This window comes from Guyanagaster necrorhizus (assembly GCF_019112545.1).
Source record: "Guyanagaster necrorhizus MCA 3950 unplaced genomic scaffold BT62scaffold_11, whole genome shotgun sequence".
NCBI lineage: Eukaryota > Fungi > Basidiomycota > Agaricomycetes > Agaricales > Physalacriaceae > Guyanagaster > Guyanagaster necrorhizus.
Genome location: NW_025064890.1, coordinates 683,319 through 699,440, shown reverse-complemented (window position 1 = coordinate 699,440; position 16,122 = coordinate 683,319). Strand labels below are relative to the sequence as shown.

Genomic DNA, 16,122 nt, shown 5'->3' with positions numbered 1-16,122 from the left:
AACGCCAATGTAGAATGCTCCAGAACAGGAAAAACTACGGGCTGGAACTTGACCCAATTTCTATCAAATACTTTGCCAATTACTAGCACCGGGAAGCCTCGGAGACTAACCTATGTTAGAGGCCGCTAGCTTTACCATGAAGACATTACATCGTCCAGGCGTTTTATCCTTGATTGAATTCTTAGGGGCACGGCTTTTCGCGATCCCAAGAGACTGATCCATCCTTACAATCCTTACAAGTCTCTGTATTCCAATTTTGCTCTACAAGTGCCGCCGGTAGGTCTCTCAACAAGCTGAGAGCACGTTCCCTTTTTACGTTGTGGCATTCAATCTAAATCCTAATTCAGTCCCGGTGGGTAGTCGGGGTAACAACTACGGGTGATCAGTGATCAATTGACCCTGAATAGCCGATCAGACAAATCAGAATGTCAGTCCTGCATGCTAGATCCCAGCTAAAAATTAAAGAATCCCCCCTCCTTCTATGGAGCATTCTCTTTGAGCGGGTCGCCGAGTCGGTGCCGGACCTGCGTAGTGACTTTGAGTCTGTTTGTTTCTCCGAGATACTACGATACTTGCAGAGTTTTCAGTCGACTGGTATTCAAGTGTGGGTCATATATGCCGATAATCTGACGAGAACACCGCTGTCTAGTAGTGTACATGTATCGATTAACTCGGAGGGCCTTATCGAGACACTTAGCGAAGATAAGCAGGTACCTAATTCATCAGTCTCCGTGCGCTAGCCGCATAGAACTGTTCCCACTTGGCAACCTTTGACAACGGATGGAACCGCGGAGCCGCTAGTTCCTACTTGGAGGTCTTTACTATGCCATGACCATTCGGAGACAGGAATTCGCCATGTACCGTTCTATCTCGTTCTATGTTGACATTGTCGTCGATGTGATCCCCATGACTCATGCTACTGCGACGGTTAGATTTTATTTTAAATCAAATCGTTGTGTCCATGTATTCAAACGCTTTCCAAGACCGTTGGGTTGCGCCTAGCGCGGACTCTGATACAAACGACCGTTTTCAGTGGAATCAGTTCAGTGTTGTTGTCCTATGCTTCGATCTTCTCACGATTCTTGCAGCTCATGAGACCCTTTTTGAATTTCTACAGTTGTGGTGGTGGAGCATATGCCACAGTGGCATCGTTCTGCCCTGGCATCTTTCCACCCCTTCGAATTCTTGTCATACGTTTACCACAGGCAGGTTGAAGTCGCCGGCGTCCGATTGGGCCTCTGTCAAGCGCCTCTTCTATGCCTAGCAGTTTCCATTCTTCTCGGAGGCGAGATTCTCTTTCCAATGCGGCCCTTACGACCTCAAACGGCTGTTGAAGGACGAAAGGCTTCTTGCGACATGTTGCCGACATGCCAGTTCGTACTACCGGAGGATAGATATCGGCTGGTGTGTGGGCTTGAGCGCAGCCGTCACAACATTGTTACGGGTCGTCGTTGTTAGACAAGTTTGAACGGGTGCAATCTAGAGGTACTACGGCGTCGGCAAGGTCTCCCCTTCAGTACTTGACCGTTCTTTGGAAGCAAATGGTAGTAAATCAAAATCCCGCCTAAGCGCCGTAAAAAAATATTATTCCCCAAGTTGAACGATTGAGGTCATCGACGCGTAATTGAGTGCCGGTCCGCTTGCAAAGTACGCGTGAAGACGTTCCTGGACTGGAGGAGTGTGATCTAAGATGCAAGGCCACGTGGTCCTCCCGTTTCAGGCACCCTGCGTGGCGGTCGTTTCCTATGACATCACAACCAAACTTTTTTTTGCAACGTTTTTGCCGACAGGCCCGCATCGGTTTCAGTCTGCCAGCTGCCTTCAGGTCGCCTAGGGACAGGACATATAATGAACTCCATGGATTTATCTGACAAGCAGGAACCACTTCTTTAGTGCGTCACCTCGTTTTCTGGAGCACTGTTCGTCGAATTGACGCGTTGCCACATTGAATAGCTCGGTGCTCAATATATCAGAGCACGCGTCATCGGCGGAAATACATGACAGATACAGGGAGCTATCGCTCATTTTTCATCCTGACAAGCAGCGCAACGATCAAACGCGAGAAGTTGCCGCAAAGAACTTTCTCGACATACAGAAAGCCTACGAAGGTTACTGATTTTCTAGCCTTAATTATCGTATTGATTGATGTATCCCCTCAAGTCTTATCGGATCCTTTTCTCAGGTAACCAGGTCTCTGTATCGTTCGATCCAAGCTACTAAATCAGTTTCAGAAACGTTTACGACACTTTGGGTGGGCTTTGTCCCCGTTGCACGTGGACTTCAATTCATTTTTCTGTTCAAAGGCAACGATGGACTTAAGGTGATCTGGCCAGAGAGTTTGCGAAAGCTGCCCTCGCAAGAGGCTGGTGTCTAAAATTTTATTATTCATGCCAGGCTGTTTAAATGCTTCGCATAGGTAAAAAGGATGCTCAGTCAGCTGAAATGGACGTCAAAGCATCAAGACCTGAGGAAGCTGATATCTCCCGAAGCTCGGCTCAATTGCAGTATCGATGCGTCGTCCTTATTCGAACCTGGATTCTCACATTATCGATGGCCCCAAAGAATGAGACATCGGCTGCAAAACATATCTCTTCTGACATGGGGGCTAAAGTATAACACAAGGGTACATTTAATTGTACTTCCTGTCGGTTTGCTCTTGCTTAATAAAGGCTAATATAGAGAGCCTTGTCGGACAAGACAAATCTGCTACTCATGACCCGCATGAATAGTCGCGGTGGAGAAGCTGGCGGCGATGTTGTTGGCACGATAAGACATCAATTTTCTCCTCGTCTGACCTTCAGTGTAAGTGGAATGTACTACATAAATGCTTTGACTTATGTCACTCGATTTCTTTCATACGGATGACATAGGCGACAAGTTCCCTGTTCTCATATCGTACCGTAACGTTGGACACGCTTTTTCGAGATGACAAGATTGGCAGTATCTCCGTCAGAACGTACCTGCCCTTGCGAAAGACGGGAAGAGTGCCACCTGTTACTCTTTCCTTCTCCCGGATTCTCTCAGCCAAACACCGTTGGAAAGGTGATCTCTCCTGCCATTTTGGGCCTCTTCCACAGCTCTCAGTTTTTGTGACTGCGTCATCACCTTTGGCCCTTACCTCAGATGCTTCTGACTCCCCATGGGAAGATCAAGATACTCCTTCGACCCCAGTTTCGCTCTCTGTATCCGGCCTGAAGTCAACGTTTTCTTTTTGGACCTATGGAGTTTCCTTAAATCCCGGTGAGCCCAAGGTCATAGGTCAGTGGGGTCTCGCTTTCTCGGAGTTGGCCTTCGAGATCAAGGCTGGGCTGCAATTCGGACTTGATGGATTGTCATGGCTGGTCTCCGGCGGATGGACAGGCGACACGGCGTCAGTGAAGGCCTCCCTATCCCTGGGATTTTTGGGCGTTGAACTTGACCTGGAGTTCGTTGATTTTGCCTGTGTTCCCCCAGAATTTTTCATAACCCTTAAGCAGCCTCTATCATTTAGGTCAACGTCTCCACGTCCCCATCCTCCTCTCGAATGAATACGACCCAGGCCTCGCCTTCTGGACTATCGTTATTCCATCATCTGCTTTGGTTCTGGGCTATCATTTTATCGTGGTTCCTCGTCGTCGAAGGCAACGTATCAGGTGGGCCGTTACTAATTTCCGCCAGTAACGACTTTATCTCTGATGCTTGGGTAGCCAAATTTCTGAGGCTTGTCAAAAATTGGAGGAAGACACTACGATAAAACAACAGACGCAGAATACCATTTCCATTCTCACGGAGCCTGCCAAAAAGCGCATGGCGGCGGAGGCCGCGAAGGATGGTATGTAAGCACCTTGTGACGTAGTAATGCTGACTGCTCACGTACGGAGTTAGGGCTGGTTATTCTTGAGGCCACATACGGTCCTGCTGAGTCCTTTGACTTTGGGAGTCAATATGATCTCGATGTAACCATCCCTGTCCAAGCGTTGATATCTAACTCTCAGCTCCACATTCCTGGCCACAGAAGCAAGGTGGGTCTCTGTTGTCTCAAGCGGTAATCAGCTCCGGGGGCTGTTGACACTCATGCTCCTCCAGGCTGGCCTCCAAGGCTTTTATGACCTCGCTCCGTTCGCTGCCAAGACGCTGCGCATACGCTACACATTCCAGGGCAGGATTCACTATGCGGAATTCCTTGACGATTTACCTGTTGTATTACCTTTGGCAGGTAAAATTTTCTCGTGCCTTTAATGTCATTACTGCGCTCACTCCAATATTCTTCAGATCATCTTGTTGACTAGAAAGGCTTTCGAGTAATGGGTCGGGAGCCAAATAATCATCTGGAATCTATGTAGTGTCTGTCTGTCACTATGGATTTCTAGTTTTTCGCCATAGGATACTGCTTGCCTGTAATCTCAGGCCCAAGATCTAGGTGCCCAGAGGCCACCGACAGATCTGCAAGGAACTCACGAAATCCAGTAGGCTGGCCCTGTACCATTCGGATCCGAAAGCCGACTATGTGCACTATAACAGCGAGATCCTTCGAGTGCACCCGCAACATCTTATCGTTGTGTGAACATAACAGATCCGACAACTAGGACGTTCGTAATACATGATCAAATTTCCATCCGTAGATCATGGCATAGGATGTAATATATATCTCCGCCTGTTACCACTCACACCCTCATTCCAGGCCTTTCCCACTCCTAAGCGTATCCCCAAATTCAGGTACGATGAACACTTTCTGATACTCCAACAACATTGATGCTACTAGCATGAAAACATGCGGCAACTGCAACAAAGCTCATCGCAGGGGTTTGTTTCCGATTCGATGATAATCGAAGCCGATATCAGAGCACTGGGTAGATGGCCGATCAATTCAATCACGGCGTCCCTAAGGTGTTGTGACATTCCCCCGGCATCCATCCTTGGGGAGGGGGGGGGGGGACATGGTAATCAACCATCTCTTGGGGCTTGCGAATCCTACGGTCCGTTCTCCAATTCCAAACCCGTTCATGCCGGAATGCTGATGGTGGCTTTCTATCGATATGCGAAGAAGCTGCCAGTCCGAAAACCCTTCCCGAGGATACGTCCAAACGTACCATGCATCCTTTCAATCAATATCACGCTACATATAAAGAATTTACATACGATTCGTAGGAAGCAAGTCCTTCCTTGTACGTATTTCCACCAGACCCGGGGAAGCTTTCTCTCATGGCCGGAACATGGACTCCCACAGCACGACTTCACATTCCCTGTAGCATGATGGTAAATGCGCACATGTGGCGCTTCATTGTATTCCCATCAGCTCACTTCTCTATGTTAAGCTTTCAAAATTCATCGACGGCCGTCGGCGCAGTCGAATTTCCTGGGTTTGTGTATTCTGGAACATAGAACTGCAAGGATCCTATGGTCAGAAGTCGAGCGATCCACGTAGAGTGTCAACCACTCGTACACAAAGAAGAGAATTGCATCCATAGTACCAAATCTGAGTTTCTCCGGTGTTTCGACACAAATGAATCAAACAGCCATGCATCACGAGATCCAAGATATACTTCACTGATCTGCCTTTTCCCCATATGTTGACCAAATGGCATTCCGGCGTGGCATACCTTCGTCTTACCACTTCATGTCACAATTTTTTTGGATCGCTATCGTGAGAACTTCCCAAGAACGGGTATTCTAAGGTTCTCTCGCGAATGCTTCCCTGACATTCTACCCGTTTCAACTCAATTTAAACCTTAAAATAATGACCATCTCAGTGGTCATATGCACCCTGTGTATGTTCCCTGAATATTTCATGCTACATCATGGTACGTATAAAAGCCACACTCGTACTACGTGACAGGGTTTTAATTTCGTTCCCCAATGGATAACACCCTCATGCAGCGCCCTACTCTCGAGAATGTACGGATCCGGACTCCCCGTGATGCTCTAGTGGTATTCCATGGGGTAGCACTGAATATCCTCCCCCTCATCACGCGTCGGCTCGACATCGAGGAACGGAGGGCGATTGTGGCCGGCAACGTGTACGTCTGGGAGGAGCGTGGCGTCAATACGGAGACGGTTGGGCTAGGCATGGAACGGTGGTATGCCGGTTACCTGTTTCGTTCAGAGCAGATGATTACATTGTCTCTAGGACGGATGGGATGGGATGGGGACCAAGTCGTATGTGTCAGATCTGTTCGCCATTACCTTGCATTGAAAAACTGTGGCGCTGTATAGGCGTTCGTGATGTAATTCTTGGCTCCATTTCATCGCCTGTGCCCAGTTGACACTTGCCTTGCAGGAATTCCTGTTCTACCACCAGAAGAATCCGGATGACGATTGCGGGCCTATTACTCAGTCTCCGCCATGGGCACGGTTAACGAGGTTCGACCGATATATACTTGGCTCCAAAATCTGAACTAATGCACTTACAGAAGAAATGGAGAGTCATCCCATTTTCCAGGATATTCTGTATCATCAACATTCCGAACCTTGCCCGAAACCAGAAATCTCATCAAGCAAACGTACAGCGTTCACGTCACCCTCCCCATAGATCGATCCAAAGGCATTACACGGAAGTGGCACCTCAGTGAGCCGCTTGTTTTATGCTTCCTTATTTGTTTTAGCTCAATAAGCATACCTAGCCGCCTATTTCAGTCAGGAGACACTCGAATCTCTCCATACTGTAGAGTCTATCCAAGGAATTGGAGGTGTGCTACCGCCTGAAGGATGGTTTCGAAGTGCAAGGACAACGAAAACATCCCGTCGCGACAATCAGAGTCCCAAAGCCTTGGCTTATCCTCCCCCATCACCTCACAGTCCGATATCTCGACCCTACGCTTCAACCAGTTCAAACCAACGGAAAGAAGCGCCCTCATCGCACGCCCTCGGCACTCCGTCGTCGGATTCGGAGATCAGCAATGATGCATCGTCACAATCCAATGGAACTCCGTCGCCTTCATCACCCACTTATCCTAAGAGGACGATGCTCGTCCCCCTAGACCGCTTGCAAAGCGCATCAGGTCCTCGTCGCGACCCAGCGGATGAGCAGCTCCTGAATCGATTCTCGAAAAAGTGTTAGACGTTTAAGGCTCTAATTGCACCACGGACAGAGTTCTCCCATTTGTGTACGAATATATCAACGTAGCGAAGCAATCCCGGACTTTACTACTACATTTTGGTCGTAGACATCATTATCATTGTACTATACGTATTATCTACATCCTGTCGTCGCTTTCGAATTGCTCTTCAATAACCTGGCACCTATCGTACCATGTCTATTCGAAAATGAACAGTACCCGTCTGAATGGTTCCTCAGCGGAAGCAAAGGACAGCATCACCTGATAGTATGACGCATAAGGTACGAAGGAAGACCACGATCGTCGCGGACTTTGATTTTAGTCGATCGCCTGGATGGATCGGGATCCGAGGGAAGAGGGGTAGTTGATCCCGCCGCACCTTCTTGGAAGTGTTGCTGTGGCACACAACATGGCCGCCCGAGTTCTCCACTAGTTTCGAACTGACCTGGTCCTATACTTACCGAGTATGGTCCTGCATTCTTCGTCTTTCGGGTTCCTCCTCAGATTTATCCGCAGATATGGACGTGGGATCCAGAATATGTTTATACTCATGCGGTTGGCGTGAATCGGTGAGAAAAAAACGGTTTACGTCTGATTAATACCCAATTAGCTTCAACTTTTTGATTAAGAGCATGAATGATCTTTCGAGCTCCCTCACAAAGTGCAATCCAAAGTCGATATTGCACGTCGTTCCCAATGTGATCCCTTTTCTGATCAACGAATGGCGCATCAGTCATCTGGTCTACAAAAAGGCTCGCCCGTGGCGCCGAGATTAAGAGATACTCGATGTTCTCGGTCACACTCTATGACCTAGAACTCGTTGTGAAATCCAACGGCGGTAAAGCGACAACGTCGTTTGCCGCGTGGGCCAAGCATTCACATCCCTAATTTTAGACATGATGCATCAGCTAATTGAAATCAATTCAAGGTGGTTAAAAGTCTACCGGAACCAGAGCGACCGCTACCCTCGCCAAAGTCGATTCCGTCACCGGGTGACACATCGTTTCAAAACATTCCATCGGACAAATGCCGTGCACATGAAAGTAGATCTGAAGGGAACAAGGGTATCCAACGTCACCTGCTACGGTAAAGTCCGACAAGGGAAGACTTGAATTGAAACGGAGCCGTACACTCGCAATGTTCAGATTCAATTGCAGGCCCCAAAGGATAGTTTAAGATTCCGATACTTGGCGAACTCGGCCTTCTTGAAGCCGCAAGCTCTTTTAACGGCGAAGAATCACAGGTGTTACGCCGGTTGGATGCATTTGTGAAGATCCAGAGAGAATAACCAAGTTTTCGAAACCAAAGACAGGTCCCGCTGAATTCGAACCTCCTGAAACGACCGTCCTCTCTCCGTATTTCATGTCTGGGTGTTTAGGTGTCAACGAGTCCTATGGCGCATCAGAGATACCATTACGGAATGGAAGGAAAGAACATCAAGGCTAAAAAGCAAGAAACAAAGGGTGGGTCCGTCCTTGTCGCGACAGATCGAACCACTCGTTTGAAATAAAAAATCGGTTTTCAAGGACCAGAAAGTCTAGAAGGACAGCTGGCATTTAGAGATGTGCTAACACAGCAGAGTATGCACAGAGATTAATGTTCGGCCAAGTTCGAAGCAGTACAGTTTGCCGGTAATCATCTTCTCAACGCCACATTATGAGAAACAAGCCTTACCACTTCATCTAGATTTATTGATTGGAGCCTACAGGTATTTCGTATTTCGTTTCTGTTTGCAGGGTTTAACATTGTACCCGATACCCGAAGAACAAGTATGATGTTGACGGAAAGAAGATCGAACTCGCGACCTAGAGGGGAAGGAGAGTCCGAGGACAGATTGCTGACTTGGGTTCGTTCGTTTCATTTACTGAATCACGGATGCTGAATATATGAATCAGAAAGAGGGACGTACAGGGTTCCCTTGGACCGATGCAATCATGCGACCATCATCTCGTCCGACACTCCGTGGCTGGAGGATTATGTCTTCCGCGTTACTTGACGAGGCCCTGAAATAACCTGGATCATGTTAACAGTGTTTCCTTACTCGAGGCCAATGTTATATATTTCATGGGAGCGCGGGCTGAAGTATTTGAGGGTTAGTATCAAGTTTAATTCAGGACTGATTCCCATTGTAAAAATGGAGCTGATATGAAAAAAAAAACTACTTAACTGATTGGGATACTTGTTCCAACCCTGGTAACTGGATGTATGAGTGAGATGGCTAGCATGTGTTTGCATTGAAACTGACCTGACATCCCGTGCTGCGCCGGGCTGTCTGCCTCGGTGTTCTACAGCATGAATTACAAGCTCTAGTCCATTGAATGTGGTCCTGTCAGGTGCTGATAGGTAGTTTAGATCATGTTTACAGTGTTACAATGTTCCTGGACAAGTTTGACAAGAGTGGTATGGAAATTCTGCCTGGAGCTGGGGCAGTTCCCCAACAAAGTCAGTCCACATTTCAGCAATCACAGCAGTAACGAAATCATATACACGTTACACCTTGGAAACATGATGAGGACATCAGCCAACAAGAACAGCATCCTTGTTACCCCCCCATCTCGCTCCCCAAGATATTCAAAAGCAGGCAAGCTGTGTCATTGAGCATGACTACCCTGCCCCAATTTTGCCTGAGCCAGAGAAGAAACGATGCATGATCGGAATCAAAGCCACATATGCTCAAGGTTTTTTTTCATGGAATAAAGAACAAAGTCTTGTATGGATCCGCCGGTGATATTCTGCGAGCGCCTACAAGGAAGCACTGGCATTCGGGCAAATGGATAATAACTGGCCGCGAGATCAACGGTTCCATGTCGACGCGGAAACAGGACGGCGGTGGCGATAAGGGCGACGATGCGCAGAAGAAGGCCAGGAAAGATACAATTTTGGGAAACACTGATGGTTATTTCATTCGCGAGAGGACGAAGCAAGCCTAGCGCACCGCCGGCGGCTATCTATTACCTTTTGTAGATGTTTATGTCATATCTGTAACGCAGTAACGTGACCTGTGACGTCAATTCGCATCGGCCTTGGACCGGACCTCCACCGTCGCGGGGCATGATTTTCCACGGTTCCACCACGAACAACGATGCCAGAGCCTTCTGTGTCAAAGCAAGCGCAGGGACTGCCGGAACCCAAGGCTCGTGGTGCTAATCGCTCGACAAAAGTAGCTGGTAGGTCATATGAATTGGGTGCCGTCTCCACACTGAATTCATATGTTCCAGGAAAGCTTAAAGTGCTGCCGGAACAACCTGAATCTATCGTCGTCGTTGGACATGTTTTGCCCAAAGCGGAGGAGAGCGTTGGAACCACCGGGGATAGTGATGAAGGTGATATCGAGTCGGATTCCAGTGAACCGGGAGAAGTAGAGGTGCATCCGTATTATGTCTTGCTTGGGGGCTGTTCTAATAACGATTCTAGGTATACAACCAGATATCCCTCATTCCTGCTGGTACCGCACGACGAGACGCTCAACGATTGACCAAGAAGAAAGCCAAATCGCTTCCCCGAGTCACTGCTTACGCGACGGCAAAGTACTTCATTACCTGCGCCATTTCAAATGTGTTTTGATACTTATTTCATCTAGCTCTTACCGCATGGGCGACCTGATGAAATTTCTAAGCGCCCGCAAAGCCGCCTACCATACGGACGCAAAACTGATCGACGAAGTTATTTACACACCTTACCTGTACCAACCGGCTCAGTCTACCGATACCCGACAGTCCACAGCCAGGGCTCAGGCGCTTCCTGAAGGTGATCTTCTTGGGATACCCGAGTTGCGGCCAGGCGATGAACAACCAACGAGGCAAAAGAAGAGAAAGTTTGACGCGGCGTCCACGGAGGCTGAGATATTTCTCTTCGAGTATGGGACAGTCGTTATTTGGGGTATGACTGAAGCTCAAGAAAAACGCTTCTTGTCTTCACTGTGAGCATGGGCACCATTGAAACTCATGGCCATTAACTCGACATGCAGGAAACGCTTCGAGGTCGAAAAACTAGGTGCGTATGGATATGGCCTTTACAATTTCCATATCTAATAAACCCGTTAGCGCCGGAAGACGTTGAAATGGAGGACCTCAATTATTATTACGCTAATTACAGCAGGCGAGTCCATCTTTGTCTATATTTCATTGAATGATTAATGATGACATGTTTACATCTTGTAGAATTTATAATGATGTGATTACTCTTCGCAAGGGTTCAAGCTATATGTTAGACCTATCGTTCATTCCTTTTTGAGCTTCGGTTTCCCTGATGCAATACTGCCACAGGACGAAGCTATCACTTTCCCATGCACTATCACAGAGCGTCAAATGCTCTCTTGTAAGCGTTATCATTTCAGAACTCAGCGGCCCTTTATAAATACTATCATTCAGTTTGAAGCGCTGATAAGCAGTACTATTGAAGACACGAAGGACATTCCAGAAATCATCAGCGAGACGGGAAAGATTGGAATGCCTCATAAGGGTATGCCTTACTTTTAGGTTTTCGCAGATGGGTCAATCGGTACTCAATTCAGTTCTATTACATCTAGAAATCATGCAGAACATCGGTCAGCTGTTTTTGCTGCGCACTAACATCAACTCTGTGGGTTCCGTTTTGGATTCTCCGGTAAGTTCTATTCTGAATCTACAGTTCCTTGAACTCACGAACTGTTTCAGGAAGTATTCTGGGTACGTACATTCCCTCGGTGCCTGGCACATCCATCATCTGAATCGGCGCCAGAGCTTTCCCGACCTACAGCCACTGTATGATGCCGCGAGAAGTTACCTGGAGATACCACAACGTGTTATTTTATTGAATTCCCGGGTCGAGGTGGGTTGTGCCTCGTTTGTTCTCCCACACACCATGAAGACTTTCTCCTCCGGTAGGTGCTTCAAGACATGCTCCAGCTGCTCAAAGAGTCCGTATCAAGTCGACACGCCGAACGTCTTGAACAAGTTGTTATCGTTTTAATTGCCATTGAAATCGGTAATTACGTTGCCCTCTTGAAATGAGCAACTTACCTTATGATTTGTGCAGTCCTTGGCATCGTGACGATCCTCGTGGATTTGATTCTGTGATTGGACCAGGGGCTATACCTAACCGCCCTACTTGGGTTTCCCCACAAACGTGTCTTTCTGTTTTGCGCAGTAGTCACACCCCCAACGAAGCCTTCTGGGAGCATATGGTATTGTTCCGACAATTGTTATACCCAACGATTCGCAAATAATCTTTCATGGTATTCGTATTTTCATACTATCCACATGTTTGGCTCTAAAATGTATTACAAACTACGGTATTTACAAACTTACATGGTATTCTATGAATAACTTACAGCTACAATTCAATCGACGCACCATGCGCACACACTATTGCCGCGCACCTCGAGACGGATCTCGCTCCCTAGGTGGTCTAGCATGCGTGGCAGAGCCCGCCGACCGGTTCGTCGTCTTTCTGAAGCAAAGGAACTCGATACCGGTCGCCCGACGTGCATCTGCCAATGTCTTTTTTACACGATCCAGATTGCTCTGCAAATTTTCATCCCCAGGACGTCGAGCGTAAGCGTGGGATATGTTGTTGTACAGCTCTGATAACGCCGCATCTGCAGAGTCTGTCACATACTTGAGTAATGTTTGGTGCATATACTCAATCTCGAGAGTGGCCTTTGAACGGTGCTCAGTTAGAGGTAAGTCGGCATTAACTCAAGAAGCAAAGCGTACTCGCAGCATGCCACCCATTCCAAACCGTTTGACTTGTCGGAAGCACCGTAGCGCTTCATCGGCTAATTCATCGACAAGATAATTCATCGTCCGTTCCAACAGCGTGTCGGCCGTACTACTGATCTGTGCATGTATACCAACGAGGTACACCATCGTCTTGTACATGTACTGCCGAATCTCTGCATCATTATCCAATCAATAAGTCATCTACATCACTCTCGGAGGTTCATGACTTACCGGTTGGCTGAGGCGTCTCATACCAGTCCATACCACTGTCCAAAATGCCGCTGCGAACGAGATTCTTCACAATTGTCGCTTTCGATTGCGCATAGCTCTCAAACAATTTCTTGTCGAGGTCTAGAACGGACGTCATTAAAGTCTATCAATGTTCTCAGTGTCAACGCCCCAGCAAGAGTTTTCTATTTGATCTCACCTGCCGATCCTCGGTAATGCTGATTCCAAACGCGTTTTCAAGTTGCGTAATCATGCTAGGTACAATTACTGTCGACAGATGACTGAAGTTTGACAACACCAACAGCAAGCGAACGTCCTGATTAATACGTTGCCGGTCAGTTAAACGGTGCATGTCTGGTCAAGAAGCCTTACACTATTCGACAGGTCCAATAACTCAATGGGATTGACCAGGTCTAATTCGGAGTTGGGGAACTGCCGCTTTCCGCGAGCATTAGGCATCCCATCGGAGACGAGTTGCACCATGCCATTAAGGAACGAATACAACACGTCTATAAATGTTCTTGTAATCTTCGTCACAAACGCCGCCGTGATGGGATTCTGTTTTGTCGGCTTTGTTAGAGACACCGACGACAAGTCAACACCCCCGGCCAATTTATATGCGGCGGTGGTGACATGTCGTTGGAACATCTCCATCTGCGTAAGGTACAGGGTCGCCGAGGGGTCTGTAGGATTGGCCGTCCATGTCTCCAGATGATAGAAAAGTTGGGCATCTGTCAGGACAATCCCGCCTGGTCAGGGATGATTTAAATGTGGGGGAAAAGGACGCACCTCTCGTCCACGCATTAACCAGTATGTCCTCGAAACGCCAACGAGCGGTCTCCAGGAAACTCTTCAAACTCGCCGTAGCTTCGGCGGATATTTCCATTGCATTGAGTTCGTTCACTGTGTCCTGGATCTCACCAAGAATCTTCATCAGGTAATGTGCAGTTGATAATGAACTTGAATTGGAGGGAACGAGAGGTGGCAGGACGTTATTTGTTCCCCCTGGAGAGGACATCACCGCCATGTCCGACAGGGTGAAGAATTCTGAAATTAAGGAAATATATAACTTGATGATATCCAGAGCCATGGTCCTGCACTGTGTTGGACTCCGCCTGGTTCCGGTTGGGGTTTGAACCTAAGGAGACAATTTGAATATGTGGACACGGGAGACATACAAAACCCTATGTCACCTTCTTAAATTTACCCTCCGTGAAACTGGATGAAATCTTCCAAAAATTGGGGAGGGATGCCATCATCACTTCTGATAGATTCTTAGCCAGGTCCATGATAGCTTGCCATACGGGTTCTCCAGCGGACTCTGCTGTAAAATGAATTGGCACAAGCGATGAAACAGGCAGACAAGTTTACATACCGACAACGGCCTCAGGTTGCTTGGCTTCTAGGGCCGCCAATGATGCCTGCAGCTGAGAAATAATGACACTTGTGAGTGTTTCAGGACCGTCTGGATCGGTAGCCGTTTTTTCTAGTGCAGCTGATCACCCGAGCTCCGTCAGTGAATGAAGTCTCATCTACGGCAAGGGAGACGCACCGTTAACCGCAGCAAGGGACGCTCGATGCGTCTTGTTCATCTGGGAGATGATATACTTGTGCTGGCTATCGAAATACGTCCAGGCGGGATCCTCGTTTGTTGGAAGATCTAAAAGTAGTCTGGGAGGAGGTTATTCAAATGTGGAGGAACACGGAAGCGGAAAGGACCCACTCAATCGTCTTTTCATGCTCTTCAGTGCTTCGGCTCGGGTCCTGTAATTGTGATAGTAGGACATTTCTCATCTCCCCTATGGCTCTCTCTACACTAGCCCAGACCTTGTCAAGAATCCGTTTTTGTTGTTGCTCCGCCAGTGCAGATGTCTGCCCATCTTTCGTAGCGCCAATTGGAAGAAGCTGACCAGGACGGGTCTCCAGCAGGGTTTTTCCTTTCTTGTAGTCCCGAATTGCGACATCGTAACGCCCCTGGATTTTTGTTCTAGTCGTCGACGATACGAAGGGGCTAGGAAGGCCTGCTTACCGCCTCGATTGACTCGATTATAAAGCTGGGGAGATTGAAGAAAAATTTGGATCGCTCGAAAACGCCCAGTGTTGTCCGGAGCTTCTGGGCTTTTGACGCATTTTCAAGTACAGGGAGGAAAACTTGATTGGCCTTCACCGCAGCCTCTTTATATATTGCTTGTCAGCGATTACAGTATCATGACGAGATCGGGCATTGCTGACGCTTTAGCTGATCCCGAAGCGGCTTAGAAGCATATTCCGTGGACTCGGCCAATAGACCTTCCTTCATTTCAGCATACAAAGCTGTGTGCTGTGCGTCAATGACAAATTCTCCGCCGCAGAGCGCATAACCATACCATCGGTGGAAGCCTTCACTGCCACAAATCGGTCAAAGTTATCCTCGACGAGAATGCGGATGGCCTCTGAGCGGGCGTCGATAGACGCCTGAAGGTGAGATATTCCAGAGGCAAGGTCCTGGTAAGTCGCGTTGGGGTGCACCACCGAGAGAAAGGCTTTAGGGTCGAATGACTTGGAACTAATTAGAACAGACGCCTCTGTGGATAGTAAGAGATGCATTTGGCCGCTACGATATTGCACGAGTCTCACTGGATTCCATGTCCATGTCCTGCACGCTACAGAAGAGAATGAGCACCTAAGCCTTGGCCGAATATTCGGTTGACATACTCGACAATTGACCCAATTCCCAAAGGATCTCCCTCACCATCACTGCTTCCGGTGAGGGCTCCTGCCACGGAGTCACCCAAATCGTGGTCGACCTCTTCCCATTGCCTGTCGATTCAAATGCGGTCAGGTAGGGCAATAACAACACGCTCTAGTCGTACGTGGGATTCAGTGTCGAGATCTTGTACGCTTTCAGGAGTGACGCTTCATCGATATTGAAGTTTAGCTTTGGCATACCAGGACGTGTACGATGCACTTAGACGGAGGACGGCAACGGTGGAAGCGGTGAATCCACATCGGGCATCGACGGCAGGGCCGGGCCGACCGCCGTGCGGTGTCGCGGGTCCCGGTGCCATAGTAAGTTCTGGGACATCGACCTAGCTTAAACCTTCACGGTAAGAATCACATCAGTAAAGTACAACCGAACAAAACCTGCAATCTTAAGTTCGCCTGCAATGACGAAGCCT

At 48.1% G+C, this 16,122-nt stretch overlaps 6 protein-coding genes across 6 annotated transcripts; 5 read left to right on the top strand and 1 right to left on the bottom strand.

Moving 5' to 3' along the window:
* Positions 1 to 1,758: 1,758 nt before the first annotated feature.
* Positions 1,759 to 4,608, top strand: BT62DRAFT_967611 (DnaJ-domain-containing protein). Its single transcript, XM_043188873.1, has 13 exons — positions 1,759 to 1,892; positions 1,954 to 2,108; positions 2,161 to 2,182; positions 2,232 to 2,251; positions 2,304 to 2,362; positions 2,417 to 2,623; positions 2,680 to 2,802; positions 2,871 to 3,424; positions 3,477 to 3,632; positions 3,687 to 3,811; positions 3,865 to 4,001; positions 4,066 to 4,195; positions 4,252 to 4,608. The coding sequence occupies exons 1-13, from the start codon at positions 1,849 to 1,851 to the stop codon at positions 4,266 to 4,268; spliced, it is 1,749 nt and encodes a 582-aa protein (XP_043040338.1). The 5' UTR covers positions 1,759 to 1,848; the 3' UTR covers positions 4,269 to 4,608.
* Positions 4,609 to 4,640: 32 nt separating this feature from the next.
* On the top strand, positions 4,641 to 5,511 carry BT62DRAFT_90061 (uncharacterized protein). The gene is made up of 5 exons (XM_043183426.1): positions 4,641 to 4,695; positions 4,742 to 4,782; positions 4,834 to 5,144; positions 5,207 to 5,235; positions 5,295 to 5,511. Exons 2-5 carry the CDS (start codon positions 4,751 to 4,753, stop codon positions 5,445 to 5,447), a joined length of 525 nt encoding a protein of 174 aa, XP_043040337.1. The 5' UTR covers positions 4,641 to 4,695; positions 4,742 to 4,750; the 3' UTR covers positions 5,448 to 5,511.
* A 269-nt stretch (positions 5,512 to 5,780) lies between these two features.
* On the top strand, positions 5,781 to 7,258 carry BT62DRAFT_931408 (uncharacterized protein). The gene is made up of 6 exons (XM_043186118.1): positions 5,781 to 6,056; positions 6,107 to 6,135; positions 6,193 to 6,203; positions 6,257 to 6,339; positions 6,390 to 6,544; positions 6,600 to 7,258. The coding sequence occupies exons 1-6, from the start codon at positions 5,836 to 5,838 to the stop codon at positions 7,034 to 7,036; spliced, it is 936 nt and encodes a 311-aa protein (XP_043040336.1). The 5' UTR covers positions 5,781 to 5,835; the 3' UTR covers positions 7,037 to 7,258.
* Positions 7,259 to 8,808: 1,550 nt separating this feature from the next.
* On the top strand, positions 8,809 to 9,046 carry BT62DRAFT_893636 (uncharacterized protein; the record flags this gene model as incomplete). The annotated part of the gene is made up of 2 exons (XM_043183153.1): positions 8,809 to 8,880; positions 8,930 to 9,046. 2 exons carry the CDS (start codon positions 8,809 to 8,811, stop codon positions 9,044 to 9,046), a joined length of 189 nt encoding a protein of 62 aa, XP_043040335.1.
* A 1,010-nt stretch (positions 9,047 to 10,056) lies between these two features.
* BT62DRAFT_931404 (DUF155-domain-containing protein) lies at positions 10,057 to 12,345 on the top strand. Its single transcript, XM_043186117.1, has 14 exons — positions 10,057 to 10,201; positions 10,253 to 10,398; positions 10,449 to 10,561; positions 10,615 to 10,953; positions 11,002 to 11,027; positions 11,078 to 11,132; positions 11,195 to 11,239; positions 11,300 to 11,351; positions 11,405 to 11,495; positions 11,563 to 11,639; positions 11,690 to 11,701; positions 11,754 to 11,843; positions 11,900 to 11,999; positions 12,051 to 12,345. Exons 1-14 carry the CDS (start codon positions 10,117 to 10,119, stop codon positions 12,089 to 12,091), a joined length of 1,272 nt encoding a protein of 423 aa, XP_043040334.1. The 5' UTR covers positions 10,057 to 10,116; the 3' UTR covers positions 12,092 to 12,345.
* BT62DRAFT_967605 (uncharacterized protein) lies at positions 12,249 to 16,076 on the bottom strand. The gene is made up of 16 exons (XM_043188872.1): positions 15,817 to 16,076; positions 15,659 to 15,763; positions 15,581 to 15,606; positions 15,331 to 15,528; positions 15,197 to 15,277; positions 14,994 to 15,139; positions 14,688 to 14,938; positions 14,517 to 14,635; positions 14,340 to 14,459; positions 14,158 to 14,288; positions 13,754 to 14,102; positions 13,337 to 13,695; positions 13,164 to 13,280; positions 12,968 to 13,109; positions 12,731 to 12,909; positions 12,249 to 12,673 (listed from the first exon to the last, which is right to left on the bottom strand). The coding sequence occupies exons 1-16, from the start codon at positions 15,888 to 15,890 to the stop codon at positions 12,380 to 12,382; spliced, it is 2,691 nt and encodes an 896-aa protein (XP_043040333.1). The 5' UTR covers positions 15,891 to 16,076; the 3' UTR covers positions 12,249 to 12,379.
* Between the last annotated feature and the right edge of the window lie 46 nt (positions 16,077 to 16,122).

Excerpts from the sequence above, each read along its gene's own strand:
- BT62DRAFT_90061 (XM_043183426.1), top strand. The coding sequence starts at position 4,751 with ATGCGGCAACTGCAACAAAGCTCATCGCAGGG. Across the intron at positions 4,783-4,833 it reads CAACAAAGCTCATCGCAGGG|ATGGCCGATCAATTCAATCA; the intron begins GTTTGTTTCCGA and ends AGCACTGGGTAG. Across the intron at positions 5,236-5,294 it reads ACATTCCCTGTAGCATGATG|CTTTCAAAATTCATCGACGG; the intron begins GTAAATGCGCAC and ends CTCTATGTTAAG.
- BT62DRAFT_967611 (XM_043188873.1), top strand. The coding sequence starts at position 1,849 with ATGAACTCCATGGATTTATCTGACAAGCAGGAACCACTTCTTTA. Across the intron at positions 2,252-2,303 it reads AAACGTTTACGACACTTTGG|GCAACGATGGACTTAAGGTG; the intron begins GTGGGCTTTGTC and ends TTCTGTTCAAAG. Across the intron at positions 3,425-3,476 it reads GGCGTTGAACTTGACCTGGA|CCTCTATCATTTAGGTCAAC; the intron begins GTTCGTTGATTT and ends ACCCTTAAGCAG.
- BT62DRAFT_931404 (XM_043186117.1), top strand. The coding sequence starts at position 10,117 with ATGCCAGAGCCTTCTGTGTCAAAGCAAGCGCAGGGACTGCCGGAACCC. Across the intron at positions 10,202-10,252 it reads TCGCTCGACAAAAGTAGCTG|GAAAGCTTAAAGTGCTGCCG; the intron begins GTAGGTCATATG and ends CATATGTTCCAG. Across the intron at positions 10,399-10,448 it reads GTGAACCGGGAGAAGTAGAG|GTATACAACCAGATATCCCT; the intron begins GTGCATCCGTAT and ends TAACGATTCTAG.
- BT62DRAFT_967605 (XM_043188872.1), bottom strand. The coding sequence starts at position 15,890 with ATGCCAAAGCTAAACTTCAATATCGATGAAGCGTCACTCCTGAAAGCG. Across the intron at positions 15,278-15,330 it reads AGTGAAGGCTTCCACCGATG|CTTTGTATGCTGAAATGAAG; the intron begins GTATGGTTATGC and ends CACAGCACACAG. Across the intron at positions 14,103-14,157 it reads CGGAGGGTAAATTTAAGAAG|GTTCAAACCCCAACCGGAAC; the intron begins GTGACATAGGGT and ends TTGTCTCCTTAG.
- BT62DRAFT_931408 (XM_043186118.1), top strand. The coding sequence starts at position 5,836 with ATGGATAACACCCTCATGCAGCGCCCTACTCTCGAGAATGTACGGATC. Across the intron at positions 6,057-6,106 it reads GGGCTAGGCATGGAACGGTG|GACGGATGGGATGGGATGGG; the intron begins GTATGCCGGTTA and ends CATTGTCTCTAG. Across the intron at positions 6,545-6,599 it reads TACACGGAAGTGGCACCTCA|CCGCCTATTTCAGTCAGGAG; the intron begins GTGAGCCGCTTG and ends AAGCATACCTAG.